At 42.7% G+C, this 20,746-nt stretch overlaps 1 protein-coding gene across 1 annotated transcript; it reads left to right on the top strand.

Moving 5' to 3' along the window:
• Nucleotides 1–717: 717 nt before the first annotated feature.
• On the top strand, nt 718–12,814 carry LOC139421049 (trichohyalin-like). The gene is made up of 7 exons (XM_071171543.1): nt 718–1,709; nt 6,758–6,854; nt 7,742–7,819; nt 8,386–8,579; nt 8,765–9,812; nt 9,959–10,124; nt 10,411–12,814. Exons 1-6 carry the CDS (start codon nt 1,641–1,643, stop codon nt 10,102–10,104), a joined length of 1,632 nt encoding a protein of 543 aa, XP_071027644.1. The 5' UTR covers nt 718–1,640; the 3' UTR covers nt 10,105–10,124; nt 10,411–12,814.
• Nucleotides 12,815–20,746: the final 7,932 nt, after the last annotated feature.

Here is a 20,746-nt window from a genome sequence, read left to right as displayed (position 1 = left end):
ACAAGTGAACTGCTACTGTGTTTTTTGCTGAATTTTTACAGTGATATTCCAAAATACAACAAATACATTTTTCCCACAATGCAATGTAATTTACGGTAATCTACTGTATTCAGTTTATAAGTATGTTACTGCTGATTATACAGTAATTCACTGTGACAATTACATGATTTGTTTTACAGTGTACTGTACTTTCAAACATCTGTGCTAATGGGCTATTCAAAATATGTAGAAATCGCTCTGCCCTTTTCTGGTTGCTAAAATTCTAATAGTTCACCTAATTTCAGTTTATGTGACAAAAAAAAGCAAGTGTAAGGAAGTGTAGAGAATCTTTGTACCATCTAAACCGCTGAGAAATATATTTTCCATAACCAAAATAATTGTATTTTCAGCAGTTTGTAGCTGGTGTACAAAACCGAAAGTAAAAGATGCAAAAACTAAACTTAAGAAGAAAAGCTTAGAAATAGGGCACATAGAACCGATGTATAGCTTCTTAGACTTGCTTTCAATGAGAATGACAGATCTATGACACACATTTCAGTGTGAATTTGCAGCTTTTAATACATGGTTGCAGACATAAACCCTTGCAATAACTCACATGAGACTTCTCCTTTAAGACCTTTCCCTCAAGAGCCCAGTCAGTCCTTTTTTATGTAGATGATGGCCCTGCCTTCAGGGGGCGGGAGAGATACTGTACAAACTCTTGGAAATCTGCTCTCCCGTCAAGTGCGGTAGAGGCGTAATCAGGAGGGAACAGGGCTGACGCGCACTGTGCCACAGAGAGCTTTGGATATTGATAAGCCTGTGACGAAGCAGCGGACAGCAAACTCCCATTGTAGGCTACGTACCACACTTGTGTGGCGCTTCATATAGAGGCGCGCCGTGCGTTATAAGGAGAGAATAACCTCGTGTAGTCTACAACGCGTGGAAAAAGGAAAATAAAAAGGGATTTTAATCAACTTGAAGAGTTTTGATGTCTCGAGGGATAACCTAGCATTAGCCTGTATTAATGTGTAGTATAAATAACATTTAACTAATCTAGTCTAGAGTATTGTTTGTTTGTAAACTTTGTCTGATATATACAAGTAACTTAAAATGTTTGAAGATTTTTTTTCTCATTATATTAATTATTTTGTAGGATAATGTAAGATGTCTATTTTAAAGCCATAGGCTATAACATTGGGCGTTTTAATTTCGCACCTGGACTTTTAATGTATCGACTGGTGCCTTAAAAAAAATTTTTAATTGTGTGATACCAAACAGTCTGAGACTATCATCCCGACTGCAGGAGATTATTGTGTTTGGAACACACCACAAACAGTTCCTTGGGGATTTAAAGACATCAACTGAAAATGGACAAAATCACCTTCAAAAAAGTCGCCTTACTCCCCTAGTCCCCTGACAGTGGAATTTCGAACTGGGTGGACGTTCTGTGTGGGAAGCGTATCATTGAGCAGGCTACAATTGCTAATTCACTGGATACTTTGCTGAGACGACAAGTGTAGGTGTCCGTCCACTTGCAAGGCAAGGAGTTCCAATTCCACAGAGCGAGCCGCTGTCCCCACGCCTAGTGCTGAGGGAGAGACTCGTGCTGTTTCCATAAATGCTTGGTCTATCGCGGAGAATCCAGCCTGGGCAGCAAGATGAGCTCGTGGGTTTGGGTTCAGCTGTTCGCGTTGCTTGCGGCATGTCTGCGGTCGGGCAGCGCAGAGGTAGGTGACAGAGTCAATTAATTAATTCAAATGTAAGCCTAATTGCCCAAGTCCGTTGCCAAATATATGTTTTTCTGTTTAGCTCATTTGAAAGGCTACGTTTATTTTCTTTGTTTAATTTCACTGTGAATGGTAAAATGAGGGACCATTGTTGAGTATATTTGACACCAGGCCCCAATTATAGACCATTGTTGAATTTCAGGGTCATTGTATTTTAACAATGTGTGCACTAGGCCTTGTGTGCTCCCCAAACAAAAGGCACCAACTTGTTACATTCAGTAATGTTTTGTACAAAATAAATGTGAACCAGGCCCCTCACCCTTCCACTTAGTGTATGTTTGTGGCATACAACCACATGTGCACTTGTTATTGTTGATTAATTAAGCTGCGTCTTGTAAGTTAAACTGCTCATCATCTAAAACCACACCTTATGACAGCTCACCTCATGGCTTTAATGCTTCTATATACAATTTATTTGAAACAGTCCTAAGTTTCACTTCAGGCTGTGAGGGCCTCATGGTGAGGACATCCGATTGGGCCCTGCTTGGCAAGGTAACCATAGAACAATTACAGCACATGGCAGACCCCGTCTACAGAACCTAAACTTCTTATAGTCCAGAATCCCTAAGTGAAAATAACAATCTTTCCTCCAATGCTTGTCTACATGCTCATGCTCAACATGGTCCCCTCTCCAGATTGCCTAAACGCATAAACCTGTTGATAAACATCATATGAGTGGAAGGCGAAGGCCATCTAAAATCTCACCAGACCCATCATGAAACATGCCTGGGAGCTAAGCAAGGCCAAATGTGTGTGTGACATGATGACTCCTTGCTGTCCCCAGTCCACCTGACTGTGCTGCTGCTCCAGTTTCAACTATTCTGCCTTATTATTATTTGACCATGCTGGTCATTTATGAACATTTGAACATCTTGACCATGTTTTGTTATAATCTCCACCCGGCACAGCCAGAAGAGGACTGGCCACCCCACATAGCCTGGTTCCTCTCTAGGTTTCTTCCTAGGTTTTGGCCTTTCTAGGGAGTTGTTCCTAGCCACCGTGCTTCTACACCTGCATTGCTTGCTGTTTGGGGTTTTAGGCTGGGTTTCTGTACAGCACTTTGAGATATCAGCTGATGTACGAAGGGCTATATAAATAAATTTGATTTGATTTGATTTGTGTGTGTGTGTGTGTCCACAGGATATTTGACAGGCTAGCAATAGGATGAGCGCTTGTCACAGCAACACAACTATAAATCATTCTGATTATGCTATGGCTGACCATTGTCTTGAATCATGGTGTCGAGGGCCTTAATACAAACGATGATAGTTAAAAAAAAAAATAGGAAGAAATGTGTTTAACTCAAGGGGAGAGGGGTCTCGTCTTGACTGCTGGAGTCGATTCTATGTACTTTGTATCGTAGCATACACAGCAAGTGTCCTAAAAGTTCCTTCACCCAGGATACGTCCTGCATATGACACACATGTTAAGTGCATGGTGAATTAAACCATGGTGAGTCCCGTCCCCTTATGGCTTATATCTTTAAGAGAGGAGATATAATTCAAGTTTGAGGGTCTCATTTTGATAGACTTGAGAAGAGGCCAAAGTGGCCCTAACTTGAATATAATACTAATATAGACAGAATGTACAAAACAGTAGGGACACCTGCTCTTTCCATTACCTAGACTGACCAGGTGAATCCAGGTGAAAGCTATAATCTCTTATTGATGTCTTGTTACATCGATTTCAATCAGTGTATAGATGAAGGGGAGGAAACAGGTTAAATAATCATTTTTAAGCCTTGAGACAATTGAGACCTGGATTGTGTATATGTGCCATTAAGAGGGTGGACGGGCAATACTGAATATTTAAGGGCCTTTGAACGGGGTATGTTAGTAGGCACTGGTTTGTTTCAAGAACAGCAATGCTGCTGGGTTTTTCACAAGTTTGTGTATCAAGAATGGTCCATCACCCAAGGACATCCAGCCAACTTGACACAACTGTGGGAAGCATTGGTGTCAACATGGGCCAGCATCCCTGTGGAACGCTTTCGGCACCTTGTAGAGTCCATGCCCCACTGAATTGAGGCTGTCCTGGGGTCAAAAGGGAGGGGGGGGGGTGTTCTTAATGTTTTGTACACTAAGTGTATATATACCATTTAGCAGACACTTTTATCCAAGACAACTTACAGTCATGCATTTTACATACTAGTGGTCCCAAGAATTTAACCGACTATCCTGGCATTGCAAGCACTATACTCTCCCGACTGAGCTACATCGGGCCATCTTTGGGAAGTTCACAGGATTGAGCAGTAGCGGCTGTGGGAAGAGACTATAGTGAAACAAAGCTCTGACTATGTGGGTCATAACAACATACACACACAGTCTTCAGTTATGGGAAATGGATGTTTAAACAGTGCGAAATGCGGCGCCACCCCTTCTTTGCTGGGTTTCCCAGAATGCCGTTCAGTTGCTTTCATGCTATCAGATCGATGACTTCCTTTTTATTTATTTTTTTATTTATTCAACCTTTATTTAACTAGGCAAGTCAGTCCTCTAGTGTGTCTTGTTCCCAGAGCTGCCAGTGGTGTGTGTTGTCCACCACATTTGTCATGACAAAGACTGGGCTTTTGGAGGCAGCCTTGGAGGGATGCAAATAAATGTCCCAAATCATACAAATTGCCCTGAGGACAGGTTGTTGGAAGTGGCAGTAAGGGTTGATTAGAAAGTGTTGTTAATGTATAGTCGAACTAGTCCTCTGTCATCTATCTATACATCCTCCCATCCAGTGATGTATTGGTGTACATGCCTGTAGCTAGTGATCACATGAGGTGTCTTTGAGGTATACCATCAGGGAATTCCCTCAGTCAACTAAATCCCACAGAATGGATTCTAGCTGTATAATGTAATTTCTGAATGTGTTTGTGTGTGTTCCTATAAACGTATGCATAAACCATGTGCTCGTAGGCATGGTTTTAGGGATTGCATGTGAGAATGTGCACATGTTCAGCCGTATGTGCATTTGTGTGTGTGTGTGTGTGTGTGTGTGTGTGTGTGTACTCGCATGCCGGCAGGCAGCAAAACTAGACCCATAATCATGTATCCTTATTCCTCAGCTCTCTACTCCTATAGCCTGTACCTGGCATTCCTCAGCTCAACCCACTTCCTATTAAACATCACTGGGGCAATGTATTCCCTGTTAAGTGCACTATGTATGAAATACGGGGACTGGGACTGTCTCTGTTTCCATCTCTATTAAGAGAGATGGAGATCTACTGCATGATGGCTCTAAAATAAGTGCCTGTCTCAGTCTGTGTGATCAGAAGAATGACAGTAAATTTTAGAAGACACTGACTGTTCCAGAACTTCCAGATGTGACCCAGTCAGATGCTGACTTGTGTGTGTGATTTAGAGTTCTGATTTAGAGTTCACCAATTAGGACCAGAGTAACTCCTGGATTCCTACAGTGTTATAGGGTGAAGGTTATGATTTTCTGTTTACATCAGTTGCAGGGGGTGAAGTGTTTATTAAATTTTTCCCGCCCAGACACAAATCGCCATGGCAACGGCCACTCTATGAACAAAGGCCCAGACCATAATGCACAGCCAGCACAATTAGGGTGATTCCCAAATTACATTGCTAGTAGTGCACTAAATAGGGAATAAGGTGCCATTGGAGCCTCAACCCTTAGACTGGGGCCAAGGAGAGGAAATAACTGGGATGGCTCCTCAGGGGCATCGCTACACAAATAGAGATGTTAACTCATGGCATTTTCCTTTTGTATGGCTGGACTTTCTTCAGTGCCCAACAACAATGGGGAAAAGTACATTATGTACATTAATAGTGTGTGAATGCCATTCATGCATGGCTTCTTCCTCCTCAAAGCACTCCCCAAAGGGCTTAGTTTTATTCTCACAAGAAACTGAATGGATGAATGTAACGGACAGAGGAGGTTCGACTTGTGTTAGCTCCTTGAATGAATGAATCCCTAGGCATTAGCTCAGAAATCTAACTCAGTATTGTGGTGAGCATGAGACCCGGGATTCGGACCCAATAGGTCAAACAGTGGTAGACCCAGCTAGTAAGAGTTAATATCTCCATAGATGCAACTTATTCTCCTTTATTCATCCATCTCTCCATTATTCCCCCAATGTCCATCTCTCTGTTCTGATCCACCTCTCCTCCTCCTCCTCTCAATCACTCCATCCCCCACTACTTCCTGAACCCTTCCTGACTCCTGTGACCCCTAAGTATTAGCAGATGAGGTGACACAAGGCCAATAGTCATTCACCCCCTCTTAGTGGCTATTGTGAATCCAAGCAGCCATTTCCTTCATCCTCTTGTTTCATTAATGATTAGGGGGGTAAGTCGGGTAACCCCCTAACCCTAACCCACACCTATCTACATGCAGTGGTGGAAAAATTGTCATTCTTGAGTAAAAGTAAAGATACCTTAATAGAAAATGACTCAAGTAAAAGTGAAGGTCACCAGTAAAAGTCTAAAAGTATTTGGTTTTAAATGTACTTAAGTATCAAAAGTAAAAGTATAAATCATTTCAAATTCCTTATATTAAGCAAACCAGACGGCACAATCTTCTTGTTTTTAAAATGTATGGATAGCCAGGGGCACACTTCAACACAAAGACATCATTTAAAAACAAAGCTTTTGTGTTTAGTGAGTCTGCCAGATCAGAGGCAATAGGGATGACCAGGGATGTTCTGTTGATAAGTGTGTGAATTGGACCGTTTTCCTGTCCTGCTTAGCGTTTCAAATGTAACCAGTACTTTTGGATGTCAAGGAAAATGTATGGAGTAAAAAGCACAATATTTTCTTTAGGAATGTAGTGAAGTAAAAATAATAAAAAAAAACAAAACTACTTAAGTAGTACTCTAAAATATTTTTTTTACTTAAGTACTTTACACCATTGCCTACATGTACCACTGCTGTTGTCTCTTTGCTTCCATATCTACACAGAATAAATGGGGAAGCTGAGAAAATATTTGATTTGGGAGAATCTAGTTTTATTCCTGTCTCATCTCTTTCTCTCAGGGGGATCCTCTCCCTCCAGGTTTGGTGGAGCTGGTTAGGAGCAACCCTATCTCTTCCATAGAGGACCTGCAGCTGCTGCTGCTCAGTGACTCCGTAGGTAAATATCTCTAATGTTGTACTATGCTGATACTCATCAACATGCATTTGCATTTTAACAGAATCGGTTTACAAAGAAACCTACTGTCATAGGTGCATATATGTTAACGTATGGGTGGCCCTGGGATTCAAACCCACATCCTGGCTCCCGAAGCCTAATGCTCTAACAACTGAGCGGTACAGGACCACAAGCCAGCCAGACACACTGGACACGCCAAGAGATGGAGGCTCTCTCAGACGAACTAACCCGACCAACAGAGACTGAGGGAAAGAAAGTGAAAACTGTTGTCACATGATGCCCAGATTTCATTCCCAACAGGGACAGGCCAACGTCACACACAGTGAATACTATAAACAGAATCTCACAGACTGACTAACAGACAAACCGTCAGTGACACAGAGGGCAGAAAGACTTCTTAAATAGATACACATATTCCCATCATTGAATAGCGAACATCACATACAGTAAACACTATATACAAACTCAACGAGATAAGAGAAACAAAGAGGGAACTATTCAGTGTCTCAAGATACAAAAACATACAAACATGAGGTCATGACAGAAAGAAATTCCCACACAAACAGACATCTATTAAGGGGAAGCTCAACTTATAAACAATGCCTCAAACTCTCTCATAAACACACACATGCACCGTACACAGATGCATGCACGTGCGTGCGCACACACACACACACACACACACACACACACACACACACACACACACACACACACACACACACACACACACACACACACACACACACACACACACACACAGAGAGAGTAAAAATCATAACCCCCTAAAAAATATACAAAATAAACAATTGAAGCAACGAGCTGATTAGATCTGTAAACTAATATTGGATTGGATTGTTTTTTGTCAGATGAGGATTTCTCTGACGATTTTTTGCCGAGTGGACAACACTCCAACAACACTAGCAACCGATTGCCAAGGAGTCTGGGTGAGTTTTCACCTTCCTCATAGTCTCTGACGCTAGGCTATAATTCCACATATTTCCGTCACTCATGTTGACTTGGGTGGTTTTGGACAGCTATATCTAATCCAAAATGAGTTGTGTAATGCATGTTGTGGTAAAGAAACATATAAAGTATGTCACCATATTGCGATTCATTAGTTATTTGCTGAACAAACGCCATATGACTTGCAACTCCAAGTTACACTCCAGCACGTATGAAGATTCATGCATACACTGTTTCAATAGCATGTGATTTCTTTAAACAGCATAAGTAATATACCTTCAGTAGAATTAGTGTAAACAAAATGTTTTCTACATTTTGAGGCCTATGTGCTGGCTGTTTTGTATGCACTGAGCAGTGTAGATGGTATGCTTTTAACATTAAGCCTGAGGCTCCAGCACATTTACAATTATGTGTCTGATTTGCTGATTAATGTACACTGTCCCATCTTATGAAACCTGTCTGTAATATGGGAGGTTTTAAATGGTCTGTCTGTCTGTCTGTCTGTCTGTCTGTCTGTCTGTCTGTCTGTCTGTCTTTGTTGTCTCAGACGCCCAGCCGGCTCAGCAGGCACTATGTAAGGTGAGGACAGAGGTGATGGAGGTGACCCGTGCCATGTTGGACCGCAGCAACGCCAACTTCATGTTGTGGCCTCCCTGTGTGGAGGTACAGCGATGCTCTGGCTGCTGCAACACCAAGAGCCTGCAGTGTGTCCCCGTGCTGACCCACACCAGGCACCTACAGGTACATATACACCACCCCCCATCTCAACACCTGTCCTCTACCCTGAAACTCTTTCCCAGGTTGTTTCTGTAAAAGAGAATGTTCTCAGCTGACTTAGGCCTACCTGATCAAATAAAGGATTTGTCATAAAAAAAAGCGATTTAGTCGTTTTGAATCTTCCTCCTCCTCCTCCTCCTCCTCACTAGGTGATGAAGATCCAATACGTGGACAAGCGGCCCAACTACTCCAAGGCAGTCGTCTCGGTCCACGACCACGTGGAGTGTCGCTGCCAGCCCGCCCCTCGTCCCCCGGCCGCCCCCAAGAAGAAGTCCACGCCCCGCAGACAGCAGAAAGACAACAAAGGAGAGGGCCATCCAGCCAAGGCCAGATCCAAGGAGGAGCTGCACCGCAGAGATGAGCTGAAGCACAACCAGAGGATCCAGCTGGAAGACCTGCTGGACCAGCACTGGAACCCCAAGGACACCTCCTCAGATGCAGGGGAGAGGAAAGGGGGCTATGGGCTGGACCATGACAAGATGGATCCTCAGTGGGTGCTTAACGCTACCAGACAGCTGGGGGCTAACGAGTGGACCGAACCTCGACATCACGATGACATGGAGGAGGGGAGAGACAGTAGTAGTGTCAACGGCACTACAACCGCAATGGACATCGACATGGCACAGCTTGACCACGAGAAGAGAGACAGGGTCGAGACGCGTGGGGACTCGCTATTTAACATTACTGAGGGAAATGTCAGTAGGGGAGATAGGCAGCAGGGTAGTCTGAGCCTCAGTGAAGAGAAGGGAGACCAAGAGACACAGAGACAAGCCACACAAACACAGAGTCCCTCGCTACGCACCAACACATCAAAGCAACAGCGACATGGGACCAACTCCTCCTCAGAGGAAACCAAAAGCAGAGAGGGAGCCAATCAAAGAACGGAACAGCAATTCCATCCTACGGAGGAAACCAATCAGAGGCCCGAGAGCAGATTCCCTCCCCTTGAGGAAGCTGATCAAAGACGTAAAGACAATGAGACCCCTGATTCAGAGAGGAGCCTCCAGCATGCTCTCCAACTGGAACAGGAGAAGCTGGAGGAGGAGAGGAAGGAGCTGTTGTTACTCCACAGGAGGCTGGACGATGAAAAGGAGCTCCTGAGACGCGAGCAACAGAAACAGCAGCAAGAAGAAGAGGAGCAGCGGTACCATCGGCCTAATCATAAACATCAAACTCAAACCACCACACAAAGAACAGGTAGATAGAGAATATTGTGAGCTAGCAAGTGTGTGTGGTGTGTGTCTGTGTGTGTGTGTATATGTGTTTTGGATTTATGTTTCTCAGTTTCATGTGTATTCCAAACTGTTAAATCATCTGAATCTAATATTCTCCTATTCTCCCAGACACAGTTTCGCCCACTTCGACGCGAGCGCCCTCAGTCCTGGCTGGTCCCCGGCCACCTGCTCGGCCCGGCCCAACTAGGAAGAGAATGAGGAAGAACAACCGCAAGCGTATCAGCAAGGCTGCAATGAGAGCAATGCTAATGTAGAACCTACAATCTCTCTGAAGGTAAGTGATAGAATGGATAGAAACGGTTTCCTAACACAAATACTTTCCAAACCCATTCAAATACTTTCCAAGTACTTTCAAATACCACAAATACTTTCCAAGTACTTTCAAATAACACTTTAAAATACTTTTTGGGGCAAGGTATTTGCAAACAGTTTTCAAATACTTTCCTAACCCTTCCACATACTTTCCACAGAAAAGTGTATATTCATATACAAAAACTATATTCTACCTGGTCTAGAATATAAAAATTTTAACAATTGTTCTGTTTCTCCTTATCATCCAGGGAGTGATGCTCTCTGTGTTTGTTGTGGACAATCCAGTGGCGACACCGAGCAGTTCATTCCTTTCTTATGAGTTAATATTCGAGTGTCAGTAACCTGCTCGTCCTGTGACCGTGAGGTATTCCCTAATAGTACTAATGATTGTCTGGTGAACCCAAAACAACCCTTGGACGGAAATAAATATGGGACAAGAAGAATGGGATGTAAATACATACGAGGCTGAGGTGATCCATCAACATATGTCTGATCCATCAAAAGATGATCTCCTATTAACAACAAGATGTTCCCCCAGTTGGATCAAGAACATTGGAACGTCGGAACCACATTAGAACTTTGGGAGATATCATTGGAACACTGGATGAACGTTGGAACGTTCACAAGGATGTTGGACTGTCGTTGGACTCAGTGCTATTGGACCTCCCTCGTGACTTTTGAACAGCATAGTAAACCACTCCAGTCAGTAGAGATCAAGTCGGTTAAAAACTCTTCACATTCTCATCCAAGGCATGGTTTATTATCCCAAGAAGTGGACTGATCATGCTTGTCAAGAAGACCAAAGAGAGAGAGCATTTTTATGTCAGTCCAAATCTCCCATTTCCCTATGAGCACAAGACGTTGAAAATACCTGTTTTTTTCCTTTGAAAATACTTTAAAAAAAAATACATATTTCAAAAATGTTGCTTACTGGGTTCTGACATGGAAGAAGACATTTTATTTTTCGGACTAGAAAGGTACAATGATAGAGGACCGGGAAAATACCATGGCAAGCAGATATTACAGGGACAATGGGAAAGAAATGATGACATGTATATGAGCTAGGACTGTTGGAATGACTGGTAGTCTTGACTGATGTGTGCAGTATCCCTACAATTGTGCTTAAGCTGCTCTATATGTTCTAGTCTATTCCTGCACTAAGGAAGGTCAATAGAACTACCGCAGCAAAGATTTTGCATGTCTCAGTAGTTACACAATGTAGAATCTCGTTTTTCTAGAAACATATTTAATTGTATTTAATTTGATCTAAAACACTGGAATTCCATCAACAACAATGCACAGGTTTGCATTCTCATGTTCAGCCGAGGCTTCCACACTTCTTTCGGAGAATGGGATTAAAACAAGATGCAAGGTGCTAAACAGGGTTGCATTACACCTTTATGTCTGTCTTTAACATTATTTATTCCTTATATCACATAGGTCTCATGTGTTCACTTTAAATAGGATTACTGCATATGAAGCATTTTGGGGGTTGAATATCGATCCCTGTTCCGGTCTCAATATAATTTGAGCTGTCAGCCTTTGTGCGCACAGACCATAGCCTAGATTCAATCAGATCAAGCGTTATGTTTTGGCGGTGTCAGAGGAGGAACTGCATTGGAGCTGTCAAATTGGCTCGAAGTTCAGAACAAGAAAGTGTCGGCTATAGATAAATAATTACGCTCAGGTTGAAAACTGATTAATCAAATGATGGGATTTTCACCATCCTAATGGAGGTGTAGATTACATCTCACATTCCAGTGTTCCAACTTGTTAACAAGGCTGCATAGGATTTCTGTTCGTGAGACTCAGCCAATGGCAATGTCCGCTTTAGGTATTAACGCCGGGGACTCAGTTCCACCTCTGACACTGCCAAAACAACCGCCATTGGAATGTTGGCTAAAGCGGACACGGATCTGATCGAATTGAGCCCAATGTAACTACAAAGAAAAGCTTTGAAAAAGGGGAAAAGGTGTTGCCTGCCATTCACTGTCTGTATGATAGACAGGTTATGGTAATGACTTTGTGTTGTCGTATAACTCTGTGTGTCAGTGTGGTTGTGCGTGTGTATGTGCCTGTATGTGCTCGCGCGTGTGTACAATATGCGTGTGTGTATGCCCGTGTGAGAGTATATGTAAGTATGTGAACAGAATCATATTTATGTATTTGATCGCTAACACTCATGAGTCCATAAATCAGATAGTCCCTTATTCTTAATGCTCACTGCTAACCAGTCCTTGTCTGCATAGGGAACAGTAGAGCATCAGACCTTCTGTATCCTGAGGCTGCGTTGCTTTATTTCATTTATTTGGTGAATAATCTAACACTACAATTTGAAGAGAAGAAGTGCCCCGATAAAAGTGTCAGACATTAAAAGCAGCATGGGCCAGATGTATCAAGCAAAGAAGCTCAGTGCTTGTGTGTGGGCCACTGCTGGTCCACTGTCAGGTAAAGTGTTCTCACTTCAAATAGCCTAACTACCAGCCAAACTTATTTTAAATATTGAAAATGTGGCATGTGTCATAATGCCTTCTTTCAACTGTAATGAGTTATTGTCTGTTTTGTTGTGAGTTATCAAAAAATGAATGTTGTGATAATGGCCACTTAATTCTATTTTGATATGATTATAAAAAACATATGTGAGAAAGTGTACTTGTGCTGTGAGCTGTTGTCCTGCTTTTTTGTGTTGTGAAGTAAGAGAAGCTACCCACTGGGCACCGACGTCAGTTCAACGTCTAGTTTTGATTTACCTTTGGTTGAGTTGTCAACTAAGGTGAATTCAAGTTTCAAGTTGTAATGTCACGTGCACTAGTACAGTGAAATGCCTTTCTTGCTAGCTCCAAACCCAACAATGCAGTAATCTATCTCCATAGCTAGGTTTCCATCCAATTGGCGACAGATTTTCATTCAGTTTTAAAGTACTGAATAAAAATCTAAAGTTCAATGTGTTTCCATCACATTTCAACTCTCCTGATAGTTAGCCAACAGCTCGTAGATACAGTGCGGGAAGTCTGTGAGATCAGTGTTGCCAACTCCTCAGTAAGGAAAGTATCTATTGGCTGTCCTAAAAGTCCCCAAATTTGCATAATTGGCCATGTGCATGTAATTGTGATGGACGCTGTAGGAGAGAGGAATAACGTTGTGGGAGAGACTAAAAGTGAGTAAAAAACACCCTAAATATGTTTAGAACTCCAAATGAACTTTCTTCTGTCGATTCTTGTTTTCTTAAATGTCACAATTCCAACCCTCCTTTATCCAGGCTTGGGACCGGCAAAAGTGACCCAAAAGAGACACTGGCGGATTTACATAGTTTTTTAATGATTTAAAAAAAAAAAAAAATTTAGTTTAGTTTTCTAAATTTGGTTTGGTTTTTAACCTTATGGTACACTTAGGAGCCTACAATAAGTCACAGTAAAACATTCAAAATTTTAACCATAACATTGTTTTTACATTTTTACATCTACATTAACAATCTAAATGGACCAAAAAGAAACAATAGAAAAAAGTGACCATGGCAATGTGAGAAAATTATGGTAACTAGTCTGGCCCTAATTCAGGTTGTTTTTTTAATGTAATCCAGGGTGGGATCAGCCAGCGGCGGTTTCCCGCATGCACGATTCATTTGCAGTCTGGACGCGGAGGGGTGAACATATCTTGCTCTGACTGCAGCTGGGAGGGACTGTTGCGAGAGGACTGCCTGTGAGTGCTTTGGGACGGGGGTGGGGCCCACAGCAGCACCGACTGCTCGTTGAGAAGAGTAAGAACGATGCGTGCTTTCACGTCAGTCTCCAAAAGTCTCCAATAACACCATAAAAAGTTGATAGATTTGTTGCTTGTCGCTTTTTTGAAAATGTGTCGCTAGAGGGGTCTGAATACTCGCTAAATATAGCGACAAAGTCGCTAAATTGGCAACACTGTGTGAGGTTAGGCAAGTCTACATGATGAGATTATTATGGATAAGAGCCAGACAATTTTTTTGCAGTCAAGCATCATCCATCACTTCACCAGAATAAGACCTTCGATATTTTTTGGAAAGGAGCATCAAAGTCAGTGTGCACTTTCACCACCCTGTGAAGTTCATCATCATTTATTTAATCTGTAGCCTAATAAACTGCATGGTTTCTCGAGTCATAGTGGGAGGACCACACACCATATCATCGCGTGACTCCAAATTCACTTCGATATGATGGCTATTAGGGCATTAAGATGTTTCTACCACCATTTCTCGCATTAACTAATTTTACCGACACCAAAAGATCCCAACATGGCAACGAACATGTTATCTGTCGGCATTTATAAAATTGTACCAACTCAATGTTTATATCCAAGGACAAATTAGCTAGCGACAGCAAGCTAGCTAAATAGGACAAATTAGCTAGCAAGTGCAAGCTAACTAGCTAAATTGCCATACATGTTTAAAGCTTTTCGACCTGTCCCCAAATTAATGTCATTGGTTCAGAGTTTGTTTTTATATTTTAACCTGTGTGTCGTGATCGCGTTTGGTGTAGGGGGACAAAATACATTTATGCACGGTAGTGCACGATGGTGCACGCACGCAGCCGGTTTGGGTTCCGTGTAAGTGTCACATGTTCTCAGTATATTTACACCTGTTCTGAAAGGCCTCAGAGTCTGCAACACCACTAAGCAAGGGGCATCACCAAGCAAGCGGCACCATGAAGACCAAGGAGCTCTCCAAACCGGTCAGAGACAAAGTTGTGGAGAAGTACAGATCAGGGTTGGGTTATAAAAAAATAACCCAAACTTTTAACATCCCACGGAGCACAATTTAAATCTGTTATTAAACAATGGAAAGAATATGGCACCACAACAAACCTGCCAAGAGTAGGCTGCCCACCAAAACTCACGGACCAGGCAAGGAGGGCATTAATCATAGAGGCAAGAAAGACACCAAAGATAAGCCTGAAGGAGCTGTAAAGCTCCACAGCGGAGATTGGAGTATCTGTCCATAGGACCACTTTAAGCTGTACACTCCACAGAGCTGGGCTTTACAGAAGAGTGGCCAGAAAAAAAGCCATTGCTTAAAGAAAAAAATAAACAAACACGTTTGGTGTTCACCAAAAGGTATGTGGGAGACTCCCCAAACATCAGTCTTCTAGAGATTTGAGACTGGGACGGAGATTAGGAGGCCTGCGTCTTGTGACTGTAGCGTATGTGTAGGTATGAACGGCAGGACCAAATCAGAAAAATAGGAGGCGCAAGCCTGTGTAATACTTTGTAGGTTAGCAGTAAAACCTTGAAATTAGCCCTTGCATTAACAGGAAGCCAGTGTAGGGAGGCTAGCACTGGAGTAATATGATCACATTTTTTGGTTCTAGTCAGGATTCTAGAAGCTGTATTTAGCACTAACTGAGGTTTATTTAGTTCTTTATCCGGGTAGCCGGAAAGTAGAGCATTGCAGTAGTCTAACCTAGAAGTAACAAAAGCATGGAAACATTTTTCTGCATAATTTTTGGACAGAAAATGCCTGATTTTTGCAATGTTACGTAAATGGAAAAAGGCTGTGCTAGAAACAGTCTTGATATGTTCGTCAAAAGAGAGATCAGGGTCCAGAATAACACAGAGGTCCTTCACAGTTTTATTTGAGACGACTGTACAACCATCAAGATTAATTGTCAAATCCAACAGAAGATCTCTTTGTTTCTTGGAACCTAGAACAAGCATCTCTGTTTTGTCAGAGTTTAAAAGTAGAAAGTTTGCAGCCATCCATTTCCTTATGTCTGAAACACAGGCTTCCAGTGAGGGCAATTTTGGGGCTTCACCATGTTTCATTGAAATGTACAGCTGTGTGTCATCTGCATAGCAGTGAAAGTTAACATTATGTTTTCGAATGATATCCCCAAGAGGTAAAATATATAGTGAAAACAATAGTGGTCCTAATACGGAACCTTGAGGAACACCAACATTTACAGTTGATTTGTCAGAGGTGGTCCGAACATTAAGATCCACAACATTTATTCCATGGGGATAGCTGAGCTGACTACACTGACTGTGCTAGTGGCAGACTCCACTAAGCCTGCTGCCTGGCCTGCACCCTATTTCATTGTGGAGCTAGGGGAGTTAGTGACCTGTCTATGTTGGTAGATAAGATGAGAGCTCCCCTCCAGCTAGGATGAGGTCCGTCACTCCTCTGCAGGCCAGGCTTGGTCCTGTTTGTGTGAGAGTCCCAGAAAAAGGGCCAATTATCTACAAATTCTATCTTTTGGGAGGGGCAGAAAACAGTTTTCAACCAGCGATTGAGTTGTGAGACTCTGCTGTAGAGCTCATCACTCCCCCTATCTGGGAGGGGGCCAGAGACAATTACTCGATGCCGACACCGTTCTAGCTGATTTACACGCTGAAGCTACAGTATGTTGCGCTTGGTGACCTCTGACTGTTTCATCCTAACATCATTGGTGCCGACGTGGATAACAATTTAGTGGATAACGTGGATAACAATTTCTTGTTTGTTTCACAAAAAAAAAAAATTGCATCCTCAAAGTTTTAAGCGTGTTATGTAAATCAAATTATAACTAAGTCCCAGGGTCCTTAGCTTAGTGATGAGCTTTGTGGGCACATGGTGTTGAACGCTAAGCTGTAGTCAATGAATATCATTCTCACATAGGTGTTCCTTTTGTCCAGGTGGGAAAGGGCAGTGTGGAATACGATTGAGAATGCATCATCTGTGGATCTATTGGGGCGGTATGCAAATGGAGTGGGTCTAGGGTATCCGGGAGAAAGCTGTTGATGTGAACCATGACCATCCTTTCAAAGCACTTCATGGCTACCGATGTAAGTGCTACGGGGCGGTAATCATTTAGGCAGGTTACCTTTGCTTCCTTGGGCACAGGGACTATGGTGGACTGCTTGAAACATGTAGGTATTACAGACTCGGTCAGGGAGAGGTTGAAAATGTCAGTGAAGACACTTGCCAGTTGGTCATCGCATTCATATGTTTATATGTTGAAGTTGAAATGGTGCTGGAATAGTGGAGGTAGTTCCTGTGTTCTTTGTAACTTGCAGTAACTCTCCGTGGTTCTAAATCAATAGTTGTTTACTAGTCCAAAAATGTTGGAAACATTAACTTTCTTGACCATGCTGTAGGACATGTAACTATTTGATACATGCAATATGCTTTGTGGACTTTACTGGACAGAGGTTGTTCTCCGGTTTTGTGATGAAACAAAGGTTTTGTTGAATTTATTCTGCCACTGTGTCTTCTTATTAAGTTATAGAGCAAACAATGTAATTATCACAACACATAGGTTGTAATATTTCTTTTTTTTTTCTGGCTTGGCTTCCCACTGTTTTTACCCACGCATCGCTACTGTTGGGGATAGAAGCTGTTCAGGAGCCATTTGGTGTCAGACTTGATGCACCGGTACCGCTTGCCGTGCAGAAGCAGAGATAACAGTCTATGGCTTGGGTGCCTTCCGGGCCTTCCTTTCACACTGCCTGATATAGAGGTCCTGGATGGCAGGGACCTCGGCCCCAGTGATGTGCTGGGCTGTCCGCACCACCCTCTGTAGTGCCATGCGATTGAAGGTGGTGCTGTTGTCATACCAAACAGTGATGCATCCAGTCAAGATGCTTTCAATGTTGCAGCTGTATAACCTTTTGAGGATTTGAGGGCCAAGGGGAAAAAAACAGCAGAAGAGGCGCTGTGGCACCTTCTTCGTGACTGTGTGCGTGGGCCATTTTAAGTCCTTAGTGATTTGGACATGCAGGAACTTGAAGCTCTCGACCCATTCCACTGCAGCCCTGTTGATGTCGATGGGGGCATGCATGCTCACCATCACATAGATCTTTTGCGTTGAAATGACTTGGAAACAAAGTTGATTCAAACAGTTTTTGCCCATTAGGATACTTTAAATAATCTTGTGAAGTCATATCCATCTGTTCCCAAAATAGAATAGGCCTGTAGGCCAGAACCAGTGGAAGTGACTCGAATTTACCACTGTCACATTTGTAAACCTATCAGGTCCATTTACTTTATTTTACTTCAGTTTTTGAGAGTTGGCGAGAGAGAGAGTTCCCTTAAACGAAACAATACATTTTTGTCTGTGAGCCAACAATAAGGACGAACATGGTGAGGCAGAGCGATCAGAATATCTGAGAGAAGTTTGAGAAAAACAGACTTACAGACTCGAAAAGCAACTAGTGCTTTTGCACAGAGAAGCATCAACAACAGATGAGTATGAAGTGGGAACCAGCTGGGGGAAAAACTGCTATGTAAACCACACTTTGATTCTCTGACAGTGTTTTGGCGCGTGAGTCTCTAGCTGATGCAGTGCTGAGGCGAAAATGCAGCAGGTGCTCATTCCAAAGCGACTGCGGTGGGGGGACACATGAACTCTGGCACACCTCTTCATTCTGTGGTTTACTTTGCACACTTACCCTCTACTCGACTTCTGAAACCCACAAACTCAGCTGTAAAACTGCATCTCAGCCCCTGCTACATGCAGCACATTTTCATATTATCTCAATATCTTCCACTTCGTTGTGACTGATTATGGCCTTTGAACACAGCAGCTGTCCCTCTCTTGTATATAGTGTAGTTTTATGTTCCTCTCAAGACATCATACAGCAGATCCCAGAATCCCATACCCAAGGTCCATGGCCCTACCGTCAACCTCACATCCCCATACTACTTTTAAACAGCACACCATCTCAACATTCAGCACAGAGGTGGGAGGATATATTCAAGGAAGGGATGGTGAAGTTGTTTAACCCCCACAAACATAAAACAACAATGGGGAGAGCACAGAGGTGGGCCTGTTGACTGCCCCAATAGCCCCCCAGTTGATTGGGTTCACCCACCATGGCAGTGAGTGTCTGTGTGGGACCAGGGACCATGACTAAGGAGACATGGTTCGCAGATGACTGGGCCACCCCTACACTGATCCGGGTCACTGGATCAGAACAACACCATCCCCACCTCTGGACATTCACTTCCCCTGCCATGTGAGATATCAAATCCTCTTTCTCGGTTTGTAGTGACTGTTCAACCTTCTAACTCTGTTTCTCTTCTGCCCTTTCTCCACTGGTATTCAATGATGACTTGAGTGGAGCAAGTGATTGTGGCGTAGACAGGGTAAGAGATCCCATGGTTCTGGTGGTGATAGCACCCTTCAATCTCCTGAAGGCTTCAGTTTTCTTATTTTCTATATTTAGGCATTATATCTACAGCACTCTGCAAGCAAAAACATACACTCAGGGGTGCAACATTGGTTTTAGAAGTGTGAGGGACAAAACCTTTCGGGGGGTCTGGGGGTCCTACCTAAAGCCAAAACCCTTTTGGGTGTCATTTTGGGGTCACTTTTATTGTAAATATGAGTAGAATACGTTTCTAAGCACTTCTACATGAATGTGGATGCTACCATGATTCTGGATTGATCATTTTGGAGTCACTTTATTGTAAATAAGAATAGAATGTTTCTAAACACTACATGAATCTGGATGCTACTGTACCGTGAATGAATCGTGAAAAATGATGAGTGAGAAAGTTGTAGACGCACAAATATCATACCCCCCAAAAATGCTAGCTTCCCCTGTTATTGTAATGGTGAGAGGTTAGCATGTCTTGCGGGTATGATATTTGTGCGTCTGTAACTTTCTCAGTCATCATTATTCACGATTCATTCATGGTAGCATCCACATTAATGTAGAAGCGTTAGAAACATTATATTCTTATTTACAATAAAAGTGACTCCAAAATGACAATACATTATTTACCATTTATTTCATTTTGGCACAAAATAATCTAAAACACAACCTAAACAAACAGCAAATGCATCCAACAAACGTGTAGTCACAAGCATGATGTATTCGTTGTGTGCTATGAATGTGGGACAAAATACTTTTTACTTCTTTAATACACATACAAGTGAATTTGTCCCAATACTTTTGCTTCCTTGAAATGGGGGGACAATGTGCAAAAAGTGATCTAAAGTCTAAACGGTTCACCCGATATGGATGAAAATACCCTCAAATTAAAGCTGACAGCCTTCACTTTAACTTTGTAGTTATTGTTTGATTTTAAATACACACTTTTGGAGTATAGAGCCAAAATAAGGAAAAAAATGCTTCACTGTTCCATTAATTACAGAGGGCACTGTAATTCATATAATAGGCCTAACAGTACTGTAGAGCTCATTTTACTGGCACACAATATAGCTGGATTTCCCTGTCCTGCCCCTAGAGGTCCACCACCCTGCAGCCCCCCAACCCAACACACCCCTCTCAGCTTTAGGATCTTTGTGAAACATTATTGGTTTCAGCTGTGTTAAGTCAAACCTAGAGTGACAACCAAGAACCATAGGCTGGGACTGAGCAGCCCAGAAGCTAGGGATCTCCCCTGACGTGGCCACCATTGTTCCTGTACGCAGGGAGGCAAAGGTAACTGAACTAAATGACTATTGTTAATGTTGGCTCTCACTTCTGTCATCATGAAGTGCTTTGAGAGACTCGTCAAGGATCATATCCCCTCCGCCTTACCTGTCACCCTAGACCCACTGCAATTTGCATGCAATCGCCATCACACTGCACACCGCCCTATCCCATCTGAACAAGAGGAATACCTATGTA

This window comes from Oncorhynchus clarkii, chromosome 12 (assembly GCF_045791955.1).
Source record: "Oncorhynchus clarkii lewisi isolate Uvic-CL-2024 chromosome 12, UVic_Ocla_1.0, whole genome shotgun sequence".
Taxonomy (NCBI): Eukaryota; Metazoa; Chordata; class Actinopteri; order Salmoniformes; family Salmonidae; genus Oncorhynchus; species Oncorhynchus clarkii.
Note: the sequence above shows the minus strand (reverse complement) of the source record. Positions and strands in the feature narration are given on the sequence as shown.